The 16588-nt window shown below is 39.2% G+C and overlaps 1 protein-coding gene across 8 annotated transcripts in view; it reads left to right on the top strand.

The window, feature by feature from the left end:
• KIAA0586 (KIAA0586 ortholog) overlaps positions 1-16588 on the top strand; it is a 98685-nt gene that overhangs the window by 60180 nt on the left and 21917 nt on the right. For all 8 annotated transcript variants that reach the window (XM_070419066.1, XM_070419063.1, XM_070419068.1 and 5 more), the window contains 2 exons: positions 7169-7323; positions 12315-12423. In XM_070419066.1, coding sequence (XP_070275167.1) covers positions 7169-7323; positions 12315-12423 — 264 coding nt within the window. The remainder of the gene's footprint in view (positions 1-7168; positions 7324-12314; positions 12424-16588) is intronic.

The following is a 16588-nucleotide window of genomic DNA, read 5'->3' as shown; positions in this document are numbered from 1 at the left end:
GCAAGAAGCCTGATTAGACAGCTATTAAAGGAAACATAGTGAGACTATTTAGCAGCAGGGGTGTATATAAAAAGGGAGATTTGAGTGACAATTGAGGAAGAAAATGGACAATTCTAAGAAATCTGAGTTTCTGGCTAGAATGATTGGATAGATGGTATTTTCATTCACAGAGAGAAAGGAAATATGGAGGAAGGACAGATTTAGGAAGAAATAGGATGAGTGGGTGTTGAGTGTTTCCTTCCCACGTCCCGCGTGGATCAGGGTGCAGGAACTGGAAGCAGAGCCGCACACAAATGAAAATGAAAAGACAAGAGATAATTGTAAATATTGGGGGACCAGGCGAGCAAGTCCAACTCAAGGGGAAGGACTTCCACCCGTGCTCAGGCCTCACCAAGCTTTTATTGATCTGGGATGCACCCATAACATAGCCCTTAGGCAGGCGACCCCCCATGAACAGGCAGACTAGCCCATCAGCAAGGATTTACATAATAATAAATGGGGGAGTAGTTTCAGCTACCACTGTCTGGACAAACAGAGGTGGCACCTAGCTCCGACCTTTGCTAGGGCTTCAAAGGCACCCAGCCTTGGGGGGGCGGGGGGGGGGGGCGGTTTCTCTGTCTACGCTTATCAGATAGTGAAGGCAATAAACAGTTTCCCACAAGTGGGGTTTTAGGATGAGTGGAATTTGAGGTGCCTTAGGGTTTGGAATAATCTACTGGACATGCCAGACCCAAAGCTGCTGCTGGCACTGGCAGTTTCAAGTGGACTTAGTCTTCTCTGAAAGTCTACCATGTTGCTTTGTCATAACAATGAAATTCTAGAAAAGTGAGAATAGGGATTGCAAGTTATGATGAACTTAATAAATTTGGCTTGAGTGAAATAATACTTGAAGCATCTCTCTTACAAAGTTTAATGTGTAAAACTTAAATTATACCAACAGGACACCCACACTCAATGAGCATACTTTTTATTTTATTTTTTGAATTTTAAAATGCTGTAGTAATGTGTATATGTTATTTTTCTCATCACCATTTATGCCCTCTTTCACCTCAACACTCACCCCCCCATACTTTTTAGAAATGACACTGTAAATTCAGCATTTTTGTTATTCCTGTCATGAAACTCTTTCCTGACCCCTTATCTCTGGGTTGGAGACCCACCATGTGTTCTCTGTATAGTCTTCTAATGTCCCCGGCCTAATGTTACTCTTATCACACTGATTTGTAATCTCACTTGAGGGTAAAGACTTTATCTTGCTCACTGTCATATCCCTGTCACTAGCAGAGTATGAAGCGCCTATTGCATAGTCAGTAAACGTATGCTAAATGAGAGGGTGTTGTATAAGCTGAAAGCTATTATGTACTTTTAATGCGTTCGGGGAAATGTTTGATTATATTACTTTCTGGGTTTCTACATTTAGTTTTTTTCTTTTATCAGCATGTAGTACTTTGTGTCCTTTTAATTGATTTTTTCTTTATACCCATATATTATCCACATAAAATTTTACATAAAAACAAAATGTAATTATATCACATGTTACTTTAAATTGCAGACTTTTTTTAATGCCCTCCATCCACTCTCCTCACATTTTTTTCCTGTCACAGCTTAGGTAACTCATGTTAAGATTCTGATATGTAAACTTATCTTCTTCCTAACACATATATATATAATTATACACATACACACAAGTATGACATATATGATAGGTACGTAAGATGTGTGTGTGTGTGTGTGTGTGTGGTTATCTTACAAGTTGAGGTCATATCCTGCTCCCTTGCATGTATTTTGTTTTTACTCAGTAAACTCTGTGGAAATTACTTCAGGTCAACTGATATTGCTTAAGTTCAGTCTTTTAAATAATTGCAAAAAGCATGTTAATGTGGATTTTCAATAATTTATTCAGTCATTGCTCTGTTGATGGATATGTATTTTATTAGCATTTCTCCCCACTATGAATAATGTTAGAGTATATATCCATAGACATGTATCCTAACATATTGTTGCATTTTATGTTTATGGAATAGTTTCCCAGGAATAGTTACTGGGCCCAAGGGCAAATATATTTTTAATTTTAAAATAGATATGCCAAGTTGCTGTCTTAAAATCAAACAAATTTATTTTTATCTGTAATTTATTAGAAACTTTTTCCTTAATCTCTTCCAGAAATTGTGTTTTTTACTCTTTTTATTTGTGTTACTTGAGATATAAATATATGTTTCTGACTGCTGGTGAGTTTATATGTCTTTTCATGTTTGCTGGCCATGTGGATTTGCTCTTCTATGAATTACTTAAGATCTTTCCCCATACATTAGATTCTAAAATTTTTTGTAACTTTTCTATAGTTTACATGTTTTCTTTCATCTGTATTACAAATTCCTTTTTCGAAATATATGCTTTGTTGGCATTATTTGTGATCTTTCTTTGCCATATAATTTATGATTTTTTTTGTATAGTTATTTGTTTTTTATATTTTTTTGTGTTTTCATGGCTCGGTTAGGTTTCCCCTAACACAAGCTTATGCCTATAGTCTCCTAGATTTTTTAAAAAAGATTTCCATTATTTAGTATATATATTTAAGTCTATTTGGAATTTATTTTTGCCAATGATGTAAGGTAGAAGTTCAATGTGATTTTCCTCCAGATAAATAGCCAGTCGTGTCAGCATCAATTATTATGTAAGCTATTTTTCTCCTCCTGAATGAAAATATTAACCAGTTTTTATATTAAATGCCCATAGATGTAGGAATATTTTTCTGGATTCTTTTTTCTAGATCTAAAACATTCTTTATGATCTAAAATATATTCCACTATTATGTTTTTATGACACATTTTGATTATCTGATAGGGCAAGTTTCCCTTTTTAACATAATTTTTTATACTTTTCTTGACAATTCTCAGGCATTTATTCTTCCATATAAACTCTAAATTTTTTAAAATAAAAAATCAACCTAATTGGAATTGTACTAATTTACATATTAATATTGGGAAAATTGACATTCTTATGGTATATTTTACTATTTGTTCAGTTGTTATTTTGTGTTCTTCCATAAAATTTTGTAATTGTCTTCATATGGGTTCTATGCCTTTTAAATAATTTTATTCTTAACTAGAGGCCCAGTGCACGAAATTTGTGCACTGGCGGAGGGTTCCCTCAGCCCAGTCTGCCCCTTCTCACAGTCTGGGAGCCCTCAGGGGATGTCCTACTGATGGCTCGGGAGGCAACTGGCTGATCAGGGGAAGGTGCCACCCCATCACCCTGCTGCTGCTGCCACTGCCGGCTGCTGCAGCCACCAAGGTGTTTTCATCAACACGGACTCCAGCAGTCCCTTCACCATGAAAAAATGACAACTTTCTTTAGGCATTTTCAAGATGTCTCTTTCATAGGATATGACATTTCTTTTTTTTTTTTTTATCCTCACCTGAGAATATTTTTCCATTGATTTTTAGAGAGCGTGGAAGAGAGAAGGAAAGACGGAGAGAAACATCAATGTGAGAGGGACACTTCGATTGGTTGCTTCCTGCATGAGCCCTGACCTGGGCCTTGGCCAGGGAGGAGCCTGCAACCTAGGTACATGCCCTTGATCAGAATCAAACCCGGGCCCTGCGGTACGCAGGCCGAGGCTCTATCCACTTAGTCAAACCGGGTAGGGCAGGATATGACATTTATTAGCCCTCCAGCAGCAGACCTTCGTTTTTTTCTCCAGGAGTGAGATGGAAAAACCCTAGATCACCTTCTTGGATTCTTATTACCCAAGTTACCAAGAACATTACCAGTGGCGTACAGGGAGCTTAGCCAATGAGTGGTAAGGAAAGGTGTTTCCTCTGCAGCTCACGTGCAGAGGTGGGACTGCTGGCGCACTGTCTCCCAGTGGGGGCAGGCCCCCCTGTGTGTTGTGTCTCTGCTCTGGCCGCTGGGGCTGGGGGCGGCTCGAAGTCTCCTCCCCCCCATCTGGGCGCGCAGCCTCTTCCTGAGCTGGTTGTGACTGTTACGGCATCCCACCTAATTTGTATATCACCTCTTTACATATATAGATTATTTTATAGTTCTGGTCACAATAGTAAAGAATTATTTTTCCATTTTTATGTTTGTATTGCTATAATATAGAGAAAAACCAATGATTTTTACATATTTATCTACTATCCAGTCACATTATCAAATTCTCTTATTAATTCTAATAGTTTCCCCCCTCCCTCACTAGAGTTTCTTAGTATATAACCATATGATCAGCACATAGTTTTTAATCTCTTTTCTTTTAACATTATATATGCTAATTATTTTATCTTAAGTCATTTGCTAGTCTTAAGAAAGTGTTGGAAAAGTGACATAAGAATAGAAAAAAGCATGACGGGTAAAAGGGGCTCATATAAGGCTGGGAACAATAATTACTCTAAATAATGGGTATTATTACCATTATTTAAGTTAATCTTATGTTATTCTAGATAATTAAATAAAAATAAAACAGGTAATAATGTTGAGAAATTTTTTTGTACAGATTGAATATCAGAAAGATAAGACTCATTGTATGTATTTTGCTTTATGCAAAATTCACCTAAGAATATTAACAAAGTATCAGAGGGTGATTGTTTGCTAAACCTAAGAAATTGTGAAAAGGCTACCTTTAAATGGAAAATATCTATGTGGTCTTTAAAATATTATTTCATTTAAAACAGTTTACTGTATATAATGCTTCATGTCTACAGGTTGGGACAAAAGTAGGTTTACAGTTGTCCGTATGGAAAATAATACAGTAACTAATAAGTAACACAAGAATAAATTCTGTTTCACGTATTCACAATTATAAACCTACTAGGGGCCCAGTGCACGAATTCGTGCACCTTGAAAGGAACTGTTGTCCGCAAGGCTGTGGTGGGCACAGGAGAGGGTCTTGTACCACCCTCTGTGCCCCCGCCCGGCCCCTCCCACTGTGGACCCCAGTCCTCTCCCTGCCGGCAGCCCTGCTCCCGCTGCCACCGCTCCCATGTGCTGACGGCACTGGCCCCACTCACAGGTGCAAGCAGCAGCTTCTGTCTCGATCACCCCTCAGGAGCAGGGGGAGGTGGAGAAGTTCTCAGGGACAATAGGGGCCAGCAGCTGCCACTCACACCCCCTGATGGCGCCGAGTGATCAGGCACAGTGCTGGGCACTGGCAGCGGGTGCGAGAGGTGGCTGCCGGCCCCAATTGTCCCTCAGGAGCAGGGGGAGGTGGAGAAGCCCTGAGGGGCGATTGGGACTGGCACCAGACACTGGTAGCCAGTGCAAACAGGGTGGGCGCCAGCAGCAGATATGAGTGCTGGCAGAACCATGGCATGTGGAAGCAAAGAATTTTCAATAACCACCAGAGGCCCGTCCTGATGACAGCGACTAGCGCCCAGCCTTGGTCTGGCACCTCCGCTCACCTGCTCCATCATCCCACTGCTGCCGACACCTGCCATGTTCCATGCACGCTCCCTGGTGGTCAGCACATGTCATAGCAACTGGTTGTTTGGTTGATCCAATGTTTGGTCTATTTGCATATTAGGGTTATATATATATAGATTTTTGCCTCACCCTGTATTTCAATTAATTAAAATGAAATAAATTATACTGTGCTGTATTTAAAAGATGGCCATTATTAAGCAAAAGCCAGATTCTTGGAAATATTTTAGCAAAAATGTGAAATAAAGAATAGTGACTAGGAGTTGGAAGATGGGGATTTTAATTTCTTTGTACCTTTTACTAGCTCTCTGAGTTTTGGACAGTTAACTTTCCTGAGCCTTAGCTTTCTCAGTGAAAGACAGTTATAATATTATCTGACCTGCCTCCCTGACTTAATGATTTTGAGATTCAAGTTAAATGAGATAGTATATATGAAAGTGCTTAGAGTATCCTATATAATAAAAGGCTAATATGCAAATTGACCAAATGGCAGAACAACCAGTTGCTATGACGTGCACTGACCACCAGGGGGCAGACGCTCAATGCAGGAGCTGCCCTCTGGTGGTCAGTGCGCTCCCACAGGGCACGCTGCTCAGCCAGAAGCCGGGCTCATGGCTGGCAAGCGCAGCGGCGGTGGCGGGAGCCTCACCCACCTCCACAGCAGTGCTAAGGATGTCCGACTTATGGCTTAGGCCAGCCGTGGGCAAACTATGGCCCGCGGGCCGGATCCGGCCCGTTTTAAATGAATAAAACTAAAAAAAAATAAAGACCGTACCCTTTTATGTAATGATGTTTACTTTGAATTTATATTAGTTCACACAAACACTCCATCCATGCTTTTGTTCCAGCCCTCCGGTCCAGTTTAAGAACCCATTGTGGCCCTCGAGTCAAAAAGTTTGCCCACCTCTGGCTTAGGCCCACTTTCTTGAGTGCATGAATTTTGTACACTGGGCCTCTAGTTAAGTGTAATATAAATGTACAGTGATATTAGATGAATAATATCTTTTATTGCTCTTATTGTCTTCTGTGTTTTGTTTTGTTTTGTTTTGTTAATCCTCACTCAAGGATATTTTTCCATTGATCTTTTTAGAGAGAGTGGAAGAGAGAGGGAAAGACAGAGAGAAACATCGATGTGAGAGAAACACATTGATTGGTTGCCTCCTGCACAAGTCCCAAGCAGGGCCCGGGCCAGGGAGGAGCATACAACCAAGGTACATGCCTTTGACTGGAATTGAACCTGGGACCCTTTGGTCTGCAGGCCAACACTATCCACTGAGCAAAACTGGCTAGAGCTCTTATTGTCTTCTTTTTATTGATTTGATTGAGATGCCATTTGGATAAGGAAAAGAGGAACTCAGTCATTTGAAGAATAATATTTACAGAACAGAGCTAAGCAATTTCTAGTCAAGAAATTATCCCTTGCTTTAAGGGCTATATTTTAGGTTAGAAAATATTGTATTGACTTTTCCTGATAGAAAAGGTAAGCTGAAATGTTAGGGTTTGGGTTAGACTGCATGAGCAACTTGTTGATTGGAACCTTAGAATATTCAATAGATTTGTTTGAACAGAGGCACTTTTTGTATTCTCTGTGAGCTTTGGTTTTAATTGCAATAAAGGCTTGGTACCAGGTGTTTGGTTACTACTTCTAATTCTGCAGGTAAGAAATATTGATAATTTTAGCCAATTATTTATTCTGTGTCTAAGATAAATTAAAGAATTTATTTTAACTTTTTGTTTAAATATTTGATAACAGGTGGTGGTTTTGAAGATGCATGTGCTAGTCATGGTCCAATGAGTTTGAAAGAATTGGGGTTGCAGACAGATTCTCATCATGCTCTTCCCACAACACGTCCAACAGCACAAGAAAATTATGTTAAATTATCAGTAGCAGCTGGAGATTTTCCTCAGGTATCCAATCAGTAGCACTTGTATTTTATTTAAAGTGAAAATAGTTACACTGAAAAAATAGGATAATTACTCTCCAAGAGGAACAAAAGGCTCATGTTATTAAGTATAGTTTTATATCTGTGTGATAGCAATGGATATCGCATTGTGGGTTAATTTACTTAATAAGGATTTATTGTATGGTGTTTGTAGCATAGCATGATGTTGAGGGTGAAAGCCAAAAATATGTAAAATAAAGATTGTTTATGTAACACCACTATGTAGGGTTCAGTATTAACAACCTTTGATCAAGAAAAGATCAGGAAAACTAATTAATAATGAATAAATATTTGTTAATAACTTCTGTAGAAAATAAAAATAGTTTTGAACTTGGGTTAGGCAAAAATGACACCAGAAACATTATCCATGAAAGTAAAAGTTAATACATTGATCTTATCAAAAATAAGAACTTCTGTTCTTCAAGACACACTGTTAAGAGAATGAGTAGATCATCCATAGACTGGGAAAAAAATACTTTCAAATCACTTATCTTATAAAAGGCTTATGTCCAGAATATGTGAGGGACAGAATTCAATATTAAGAAAACAAACAGTCTGCCATGGCTGGGTGGCTCCTTTGGTTGGAGCGTCATCCCGTACACCAAAGGGTTGTTGGTTCAACTCCTTGTCAGGGCACATACCTAGTTTGCAGGTTTTATCTCGGTCGGGGTGCGTATAGGAGGCAACCAATGTATGTTTCTCTCTCATATCCTCACATTGATGTTGATCTATTTCTTTCCCTCTCCCTCTCCCTCTCCCTCTCCCTCTCCCTTTCCCCCTCCCCTCCCCTCTCCCTCTCCCCTCCCTTTCTCCCTTTCACTCTCCCTAAAAATCAATGGAAAAAATATCCTTGGGTGAGGATTAACACAAATATATATATATATATATACACACACACACATATACACACACACACACACACATATCAATAAAACATTCTCGGGTGAGGATAATGGAAGGAGGGAGGGAGGGAGGGAGGGAGGAAACAATAATCCAATTAACAAGTAGATCAAGTATTTGGAAAGATATCTTACCTAAAGAAGATATACTGATGGCAAGTAAGCACATAAAAAGAATCTCAGTATTATTAATCATTAGGAAAATGCTAACACCACAAAGAAATACTATTTTTAATTAAAATTTTATTTTTCAATTACAGTTAACATTAAGTATTATTTTGTAGTAGTTTTAGGTATATAGGCATGGTGGTTAGACAATCATATACTTTACAATGTTCCCCTGGTATTTCCAGTACCCACCGGGCACCATACATAGTTCTTTCAATATTATTGACTATATTCCCTTGGTTGTACTTTATATCCCTGTGACTATTTGGAACTACCAATTTGTACTTTTAAATCCCTTTTTTTGATCCACCTCCCAGCCCCCTTGTCCTCTGGTAACCATCACTCTGTTCTCTGTATCTATGAGTCTGTTTCTATTTTGTTTATTCATTTATTTTGCTCTTTAGATTCCACATCTAAATGAAATCACAAGGTATTTGTCTGTGTTTGACTTATTTAACTCAGCATTACACCCTCTAGGTCCATCCATAATATCGCAAATTGTAAGATTTCATTCTTTTTTTGTGGCCAAATAATATTTCATTGGATACCACAATTGTTTTATCTACTTGTCTGTTATTGGGCACTTGGGTTGCTTCCAAATCCTGACTATTTAAAATAACACTGCAGTGAACATGAGGGTGCATATATTCTTTTTTAAAATATATTTGTTTATTGTTGATAGTATTACAGATGTCTCCCACTCTCCCCCCTTAATCCCCTCCCCCAGCCAGGCCTTTACCCCCCTATTGCCTGTGTCCATGGGCTATGCATATAAGTATCTAAGTTCTTTGATTTATCTGTTCTCGTCCCCCCCAATCCCCACACCTAAGTATGTCAGTCTGTTCCATGCCTCCATGCTTCGGGTCTTATTTTGTTGGTCAATTCATTTTGTTCGTTAGATTCCACAAATAAGTGAGATCCTGTGATACTTATCTTTCTCAGATTGGCTTCTTTCACTTGGCATAATACTAGTAGTCTCCAAGTCCATCCATGCTGACACAAAGGGTAAGAGATCCCTCTTTTTTTTAAAAACAGCTGCGTAGTATTCCATTGTATAAATGTCCCACAGTTTTTTAATCTATTCAACTACTGATGGGTACTTGGGCTGTTTCCAAATCTTAGCTATTGTAAATAACGCTGCTATGAACATAGGGGTGCATATATTCTTTCTGATTGGTGTTTTGTGGCTTTTAGGATATATTCCCAGAAGTGGGATCACTGGGATCAAATGGAATGCATATATTCTTTTGAATTAGTTTTTTGGGTTTATTCAGATATATTCCCAGAAGTGGGATCGCTGGGTCATAAGGCAGTTCCATTTTTAATTTTTTGAGGAAACTCTCAGACTGTTTTCCACAGTGGCTGCACCAGTCTACAGTCCCACCAACAGTGCATGAGGGTTCCCTTTTGTCTACATTGTCGCCACACTTGTTTGATTAATTGATGATAGCCATTCTGACAGGTGTGAGATGATATCTCATTGTGTTGTGTTTTTTTTTTGTTGTTAATCCTTAACCTGAGGATACTTTTCCATTGATGTTTTAGAGAGAGTGGAAGGGACGGGGAGAGACAGAGAGAAAAACATTGATGTGAGAGAGACACATCAATTGGTTGCCTCCCACATGTACCACACAGCCAAGGCCAGCGATCAAGCTTGCAACCAAGGTACGTGCCCTTGACCGGAATTGAACCCAGGACCCTTCAGTCTGAAGGCCAATGCTCTATCCACTGAACCAAACTGGCGAGGGCTTATTGTAGTTTTAATTTGCATCTGATGATTAGTGACGTTGAGCATTTTTTCATATGTCTATACCCAAAATAGTCTTTCTAAATTTAGGATATTAACCTTTTATCAAATGTATCATTAGTGAATATCTTCTCCCGTTCAGTATGTTGTCTCATAATTACTATCACACACCCATCAGAATATCTAAAATTAAAAAGACTGACATGCCAAGTGTTGGCAAGGATGGGGAACAATTGAACTCTCATACAGTGGTGGTTGGGAATATGAAATGATTCAACCACTTTAGAAAACAGTAGCAATTGCTTTAAAAAAGTGAAATGTACACTTACCATATGATCCAGGCATTTCACTCCTAGGCATTTACCCAAGAGCATCTAAAACATATGACTACACAAAGATTTGTACATGAATGGTCATAGCAACTTCACTTGTAGTAGCTCCAAACTGGAAACAAAATAAACATGAATCAATTGGTGATTGTACAAATTGGGTATAATCTATTCAATGGAATACTTCTCAGCAATAAAAAGATGTGACTACTGAAACATACACTAGCATGGATGATTCTCACAGAAGTTATGTTGAGGGAAAGAAACCAGACCCTCTTTCCAAATGCACATACTCTGTGATTTCATTTATATAAAATTCTAGAAAATGCTAACTAATCAATAGTAATGGTAGGAAATGCAAAACATACCAAAATTTGTGAGATTAATGGATATATTCATTACCTTATCTTGATTGTTGTGATGGTTTCATGGGTATACATATATACCAACACTTAGCAAGTTGTATATTTTAAATATGTGAAGATCATTGTCTATCAGTTATACATCAATAAAACTATTTTTAAAAAAAGAATGATTGCTTTCCCTTAATTGTTGGCCTATTTTAAAATAAAACTCTGAAGTGTTACCAGAATGGGCCTCAATAACTCATTTGTGAGATTTCTTTAACAGGGCTAGTAATAACAGCACACTTACAGTGCTTATTCTGCTGGATGCTGTTCTAAGTTTTTACATATTTAACTCATTTAATCCTTATAACCACCTAATGAGATAGTTATTATCATCCCCATTTTATGAATGAGGAAATTGAGGTCTGAGGAGTTAATAACTTGCCCAAGGCCAAAGCTCAAACCCACAGCCAGGTTTGAACACAAAGCATTTTAGCTCCACAATACTCAGCTCTTAGTCACTGTGGTTAAGGAAGGGAGCCAATTAGGGATGAAGCTGAAGCAGCCAGAGACGGTCAGAGTACCCATGGAAGCACACATTATATGTGTATTTCCTCCAAGGCAGAAACCTCCATGACTAATGGCTCTAAGCTTAGAAGACCAAGTTAAAGCTTGTTACTGCTGCAAGTCTAAAGTTACTTTTATTTGAAGGTAAATAGGTGCCAGAGCTGGGGTGGTTACATGTGAGTCCATGTGGACAGGTGTTTCAGATTCTGCTCTGCTTGTATTTGTTGATAAGAATCTAGAGATAGCTTTCTGAGTTCGTGTCAAAGTATATCTGGTAGTTTTCAGGGACTTATTTAAAATTAGGCTCAGAAAGTAGGAAAAGGAAGAAAGAAAATGGCTCAAGTCATCAACAATTAGTGGTGTGTGATTGTGAAGGGATTTGTGACTGCTGTAAATTTCAAATTTGGTTTGGGTATAGGTAAGGAGGAGAGATGATGTGGTTTACTGTGGAATATATATTTCTCGAATGGCAAAGGAGGATAACAACAGTACCTCTCACACATGTGAGAATTAAATGATATTACTATATATTAAAGCTCTTTGAAATTTGCAGTGCAGCATGCAAATTTTATTTGGGAGAGCTTACAGCTCTTCCAATTAAGCTCTTATCCTGTCTAAATCCATCATGTGTATGTATCTAAAATAGTTTGATTTCTAAGTAGCTCTGAATTTCCTATTAAAAATAGAAAAATTACTTGAATATTTGAAATCTGTATATATTATCTAAATCTTTTTAAAGAATCTATTTGCATTATTTTTCCTTTAGTAACATTTGGCAATTAGAAGGCATGTATAATATTCAAATTTTACATAATAAGCTCGTACGAAATTTAATTGCTCAAATTATTTCCAAGTAACTTTAAAAATAATACTGTGACTTCATGTCTTAAATTCTTTAGTATCAACAAAAGCAAGACCAAGATGTTAAGCAAGTTGAACACAAGCCAGCACAAATTCGTATAATACGTGTAAGAAGTAAATCTGATATTTCACTTTCAGAGCAACAAGGTAAGATTCGTTTTCTTGTAGTAATAATATGTGTGATACTTAATCCTGATATTGAACAGATATATAATGAGAATCCTTTACTTTTATATACATCTTATCTCTAGGTTTTCTTTTTATTTCCTTTTTCTCATTTAGTCCATTGGGATAAAGAATCTCGCATCATATTTGATGGTATATTTGTTAGTTCCTTTTACCAATAAACTCTGTTTCTAATGGATTTGAAAAAGCTCTCAGGTAGTTTTTTTCCTTGAATGTTACCTTTTGGTTCTTTACAGTTGATGAAGGCAGGGGCATGGCTGTTAAGGTGCTTTGTAAAGGCGACTTAGTGGTGTGTGGTGATGGTGACCAAGTACCACTTAAAAAACAGGATTCTCATGTTAAATGCTATCATATTGAACTTTTCTGCACTGTTGTTTGATTATCAACATTGTGTGGTTAGACTTTAATTCTATAACCTGCATCATGGTATTTTGATGTTGTCTTTATGTTTCTGTAAGGCTGTTCGCCTTTCATGTGCCTTCTTGCTGCTTAATCATTTAAATTTTATATAACCTAAATTCTGAAATTTGGCAGTAGAACTTAAGATATCTAATGTTTAAAACTTTCTATTCACAATCCAGGAAGAAGTATTAGGAATACTTTAAGCAGTGGAATGTTTTTCTTTGTTTTTACAATTGTGATTTGTAATCTCATATATCGAGTGCCAATATAATTGCAAATATAACTATGCACTTGGCATTTGGGGAGGACTTAAATTAGGAGGCACCAAGATATTTATTAGGAGCAGGCTGTATGAGGTTTAGATTTTTACTTTTCTGTTTGTTTTCTGTTCCTCTCTTGCTCCAACTTGTCAGAACTTTACCTCCCGACTACTTTTTAAGCTAACCGTGGTATAATAGTGTTAATAATGTATTTTAGACTCCTATGAAAAATTGCCTATAAAACTTTTCTCATGGTATTTAAAAATTAATCATGTCAGTATATAGATCAAATGAATGTTCTTAGCATAATATCAGGACTGACTTGATATCCTTCTTCTGAGTACTGTTACTATTCATGGCCAATGACTTGACATTTAATTTCGTTTTTAAAAATTATAATTTCTTAAAATTATAAGTGAATTTTATCACCTTGAGGATGTTAATGTAATAAAATGATCACTTTTCTCAGCTGATAGGAAAATATCTTTGTTTGTAAATCTCTCTCTTTAGGGAAGTGACATTGTTTTTTGTTTCATAGATATGAATGTCTGACCACAAGATGGCAATAGTAAATTTTTTGTTGACTTAGAACGTCATTAAATAATGTCCAGTTAACATTCAATAAGTCAATACAAATCATAAGAAGAATAAGAGAAACCAAGGTGTTACTAGTAGGAAGAAGTTTTATTTAGAAAGAGTTTAAAACAATGGACTTCATATGTGTAAATTTTTGAATTTAATTGAAATTAAATTTTTTGAGTGAATATAATTGCCTTGGCAAATACAGTCAGTTATGACTTTATTTCCATAAAATTTTTAAAATTTATTTTTTATTTGATGAAACTCTGAGACATTGCCTAATGTTTCAGAGAATAGGAGAGTCAGAGTGGCAAAGTAATCCTTTAGGGCAAGCATATCAAACTCATAGCACGTAGGCCACAACAAATATTTTTGCGCCCAGCCAGTATAACGGTGTGAGCAGTTATTTACAATTATGAAAGGAAATAAGTCTCCTGTCAGATCCAGAATTACTGACATTCACCTTGGGTCAGTTTTGAAAGTAATCACTGCGAATAAGACATTCCCCACAGTAGGAAAGATAGTAGCAGAGAAGACATGCCAAGTGTCAGGAAGAAAACATTAATTTTATCATCGCTCTTGTTCTTTTTTATTTTTATACTATATTTTTTAAATAAACCTATGTTTCTATGAAAATTGAAGCTTTTGTTTTTTGCAGCCCACATAAACTTAAACCTTATATATTTGGCCTATGTTAGCCTTTGAGTTTGACATGCTTGCTTTAGGGTCCTCAGGCCTTTGGGTGACCTTGAAAGAATTCAGTTCTATCTCATACAGAGGCCTTGAAGACAGTGAAGGAAATTCACCTTATTACAAGGGAATCAAACCCACATCTTGTCTGGCAGGTAAATGCTTCTAAGAATACATGGACCCCAAATTGTGGCTGTTTCAGGGCGAAGTATGTATTTCACTTTGAATGAATAATCTACATATATGAAAGCGTAATATGCAAATTGACCGGATGACAGAACGACTGGTTGGCTATGACATGCACTGACCACCAGGGGGCAGATGCTCAACACAGGAGCTGCCCCCAGCCCGCAGGCCCTGATTGCCCGATGGGGAACAGGCAACTGGGGGTGGGTGGTGGTGGACACGGGCAGTGCTGGAGCCCCGATTGCCCAGCCAGTTGCCCCACACACTGAGGGTGACTGGTGGTGGTGGGGGGCGGGGCCTGTGAGTGGGGCTGGTGAGTGGGTGGGAACAGCCAACCTCTTGGTCCCTCCCCGCAGCTGGCAGGCTCCAGTCGTCCATTGGGGAACTGGGAACCAGGAACCAGAGGTGGGTGGCGCCTGATGTGGGCGGCACTGGGGCCCCGATTGCCTGGATGACTGGCGGTGGCGTGGCAGGAGCGGAGCCAGCTGCTGGCAGCCGGGGAAGATTGGCCCTGATCACAGGCCAGGCCTAGGGACCCTACCTATGCAGGAATTTCTTGCGCCGGGCCTCTTGTCCTATATAATAAAAGGCTAACATGCAAATCGACCGAACAGCAAACGACCGGTCACTATGACATGCATTGACCACCAGGGGGCAGACACTCAATGCAGGAGCTGCCCCCTGGTGGTCAGTGTGCTCCCACAGGGGGAGCGCCGCTCAACCAGAAGCCAGGCTCACGGCTGGCGAGTGCAGTGGCGGTGATGGGAGCCTCTCCTGCCTCTGCTGCAGGCAGGTGGTAAGGAGCGAGGGGTCCTGGACTGTGAGAGGGTGCAGGCTGGGCTGAGGGACGACCCCTCCCCCACTGCCGCCAGTGCACGAATCTCATGCACCGGGCCTCTAATATTTTTATAGAACATATCTTCAATGTAATATAAGTTAGATATTTAGGTGTTTACTTAAGAATACATTCCATTTGCCCTACTTGGTTTGGCTCAGTGGATAGAGCATCGGCCTGCGGACTGAAAGGTCCCAGGTTCGATTCCAGTCAAGGGCCTGTACCTTGGTTGTAGGCATGTCCCCAGCAGGGGGTGTGCAGGAGGCAGCTGATCGGTGTTTCTTTCATCAATGTTTCTGACTCTCTATCCCTCTCCCTTCCTCTCTGTAAAAAATAAATAAAATATATTTGAAAAAAAGAATACATTCCATTCAAGCTAAAAGTCTGGAACATTTATGCTTTATAATTTATTGTTAACTAGAAACAAAGAACAAGAAGATAGTGTATGTGCGAATAACTCTAAAGTGCTTGATAGAAACACTTGTTTTAAAAATAAATGTTTAGATTTCAGAAAAGGATGATCAGTTCAAAACCTATTCTTATTGGCACATCTAATCTAATAAAAGACAAACATGCAAATTTACCATACCTTCGCTATGCCTTAAGCCACGCCCACCAGCCAATCAGAGTGACTATATGCAACTTAACCCAACCAAGATGGCGGCCAACAGCCACGGAGCTGAAGCGAGCAGGAGGCTTGGTTGCTCCAGTGATGGAGGAAGCCAGGCTTCCCGGCCGGCTCTGAGCTCCACTGAAGGCAACAAAGTTTCAATTATAGAACATAAATAAACCCCAGATACCTGCTTTCAGCCAGCTGTGGCCACAGAGCTGGAGCGAGCAGGAGCCGGCTCTGAGCTCCACTGAAGGCAACAAAGTTTCAATTATAGAAGGTAAATAAATCCCAGAATAAAAAAAAGAAAAGAAAAAAAGGAGAGGCTGGGAGCTTTCGTCGCCGGGGGCTTGGTCAGCCTGAAAATGGCCCTCAGCCTCTCCCCCAGACTGGCCAGACACCCCAGTGGGGACCCCCACCCTGAAGGGGGTATGACCAGCCTGCAAACACACATCAGCCCCTCACCCAGGCTGGCCAGGTCCCCCAGTGGGACCTCCACCCTGATCCGGGACACCCTTCAGGGCAAACCAGCCGGCCCCCATCCGTGCACCAGGCCTCTAGCCT

The sequence above is a fragment of the Myotis yumanensis genome, unplaced genomic scaffold (assembly GCF_028538775.1).
Source record: "Myotis yumanensis isolate MYYU_CA2020_CCGP unplaced genomic scaffold, mMyoYum1.0.hap1 SCAF_1, whole genome shotgun sequence".
NCBI lineage: Eukaryota > Metazoa > Chordata > Mammalia > Chiroptera > Vespertilionidae > Myotis > Myotis yumanensis.
This window is presented reverse-complemented; position numbering and strand designations above follow the sequence as displayed.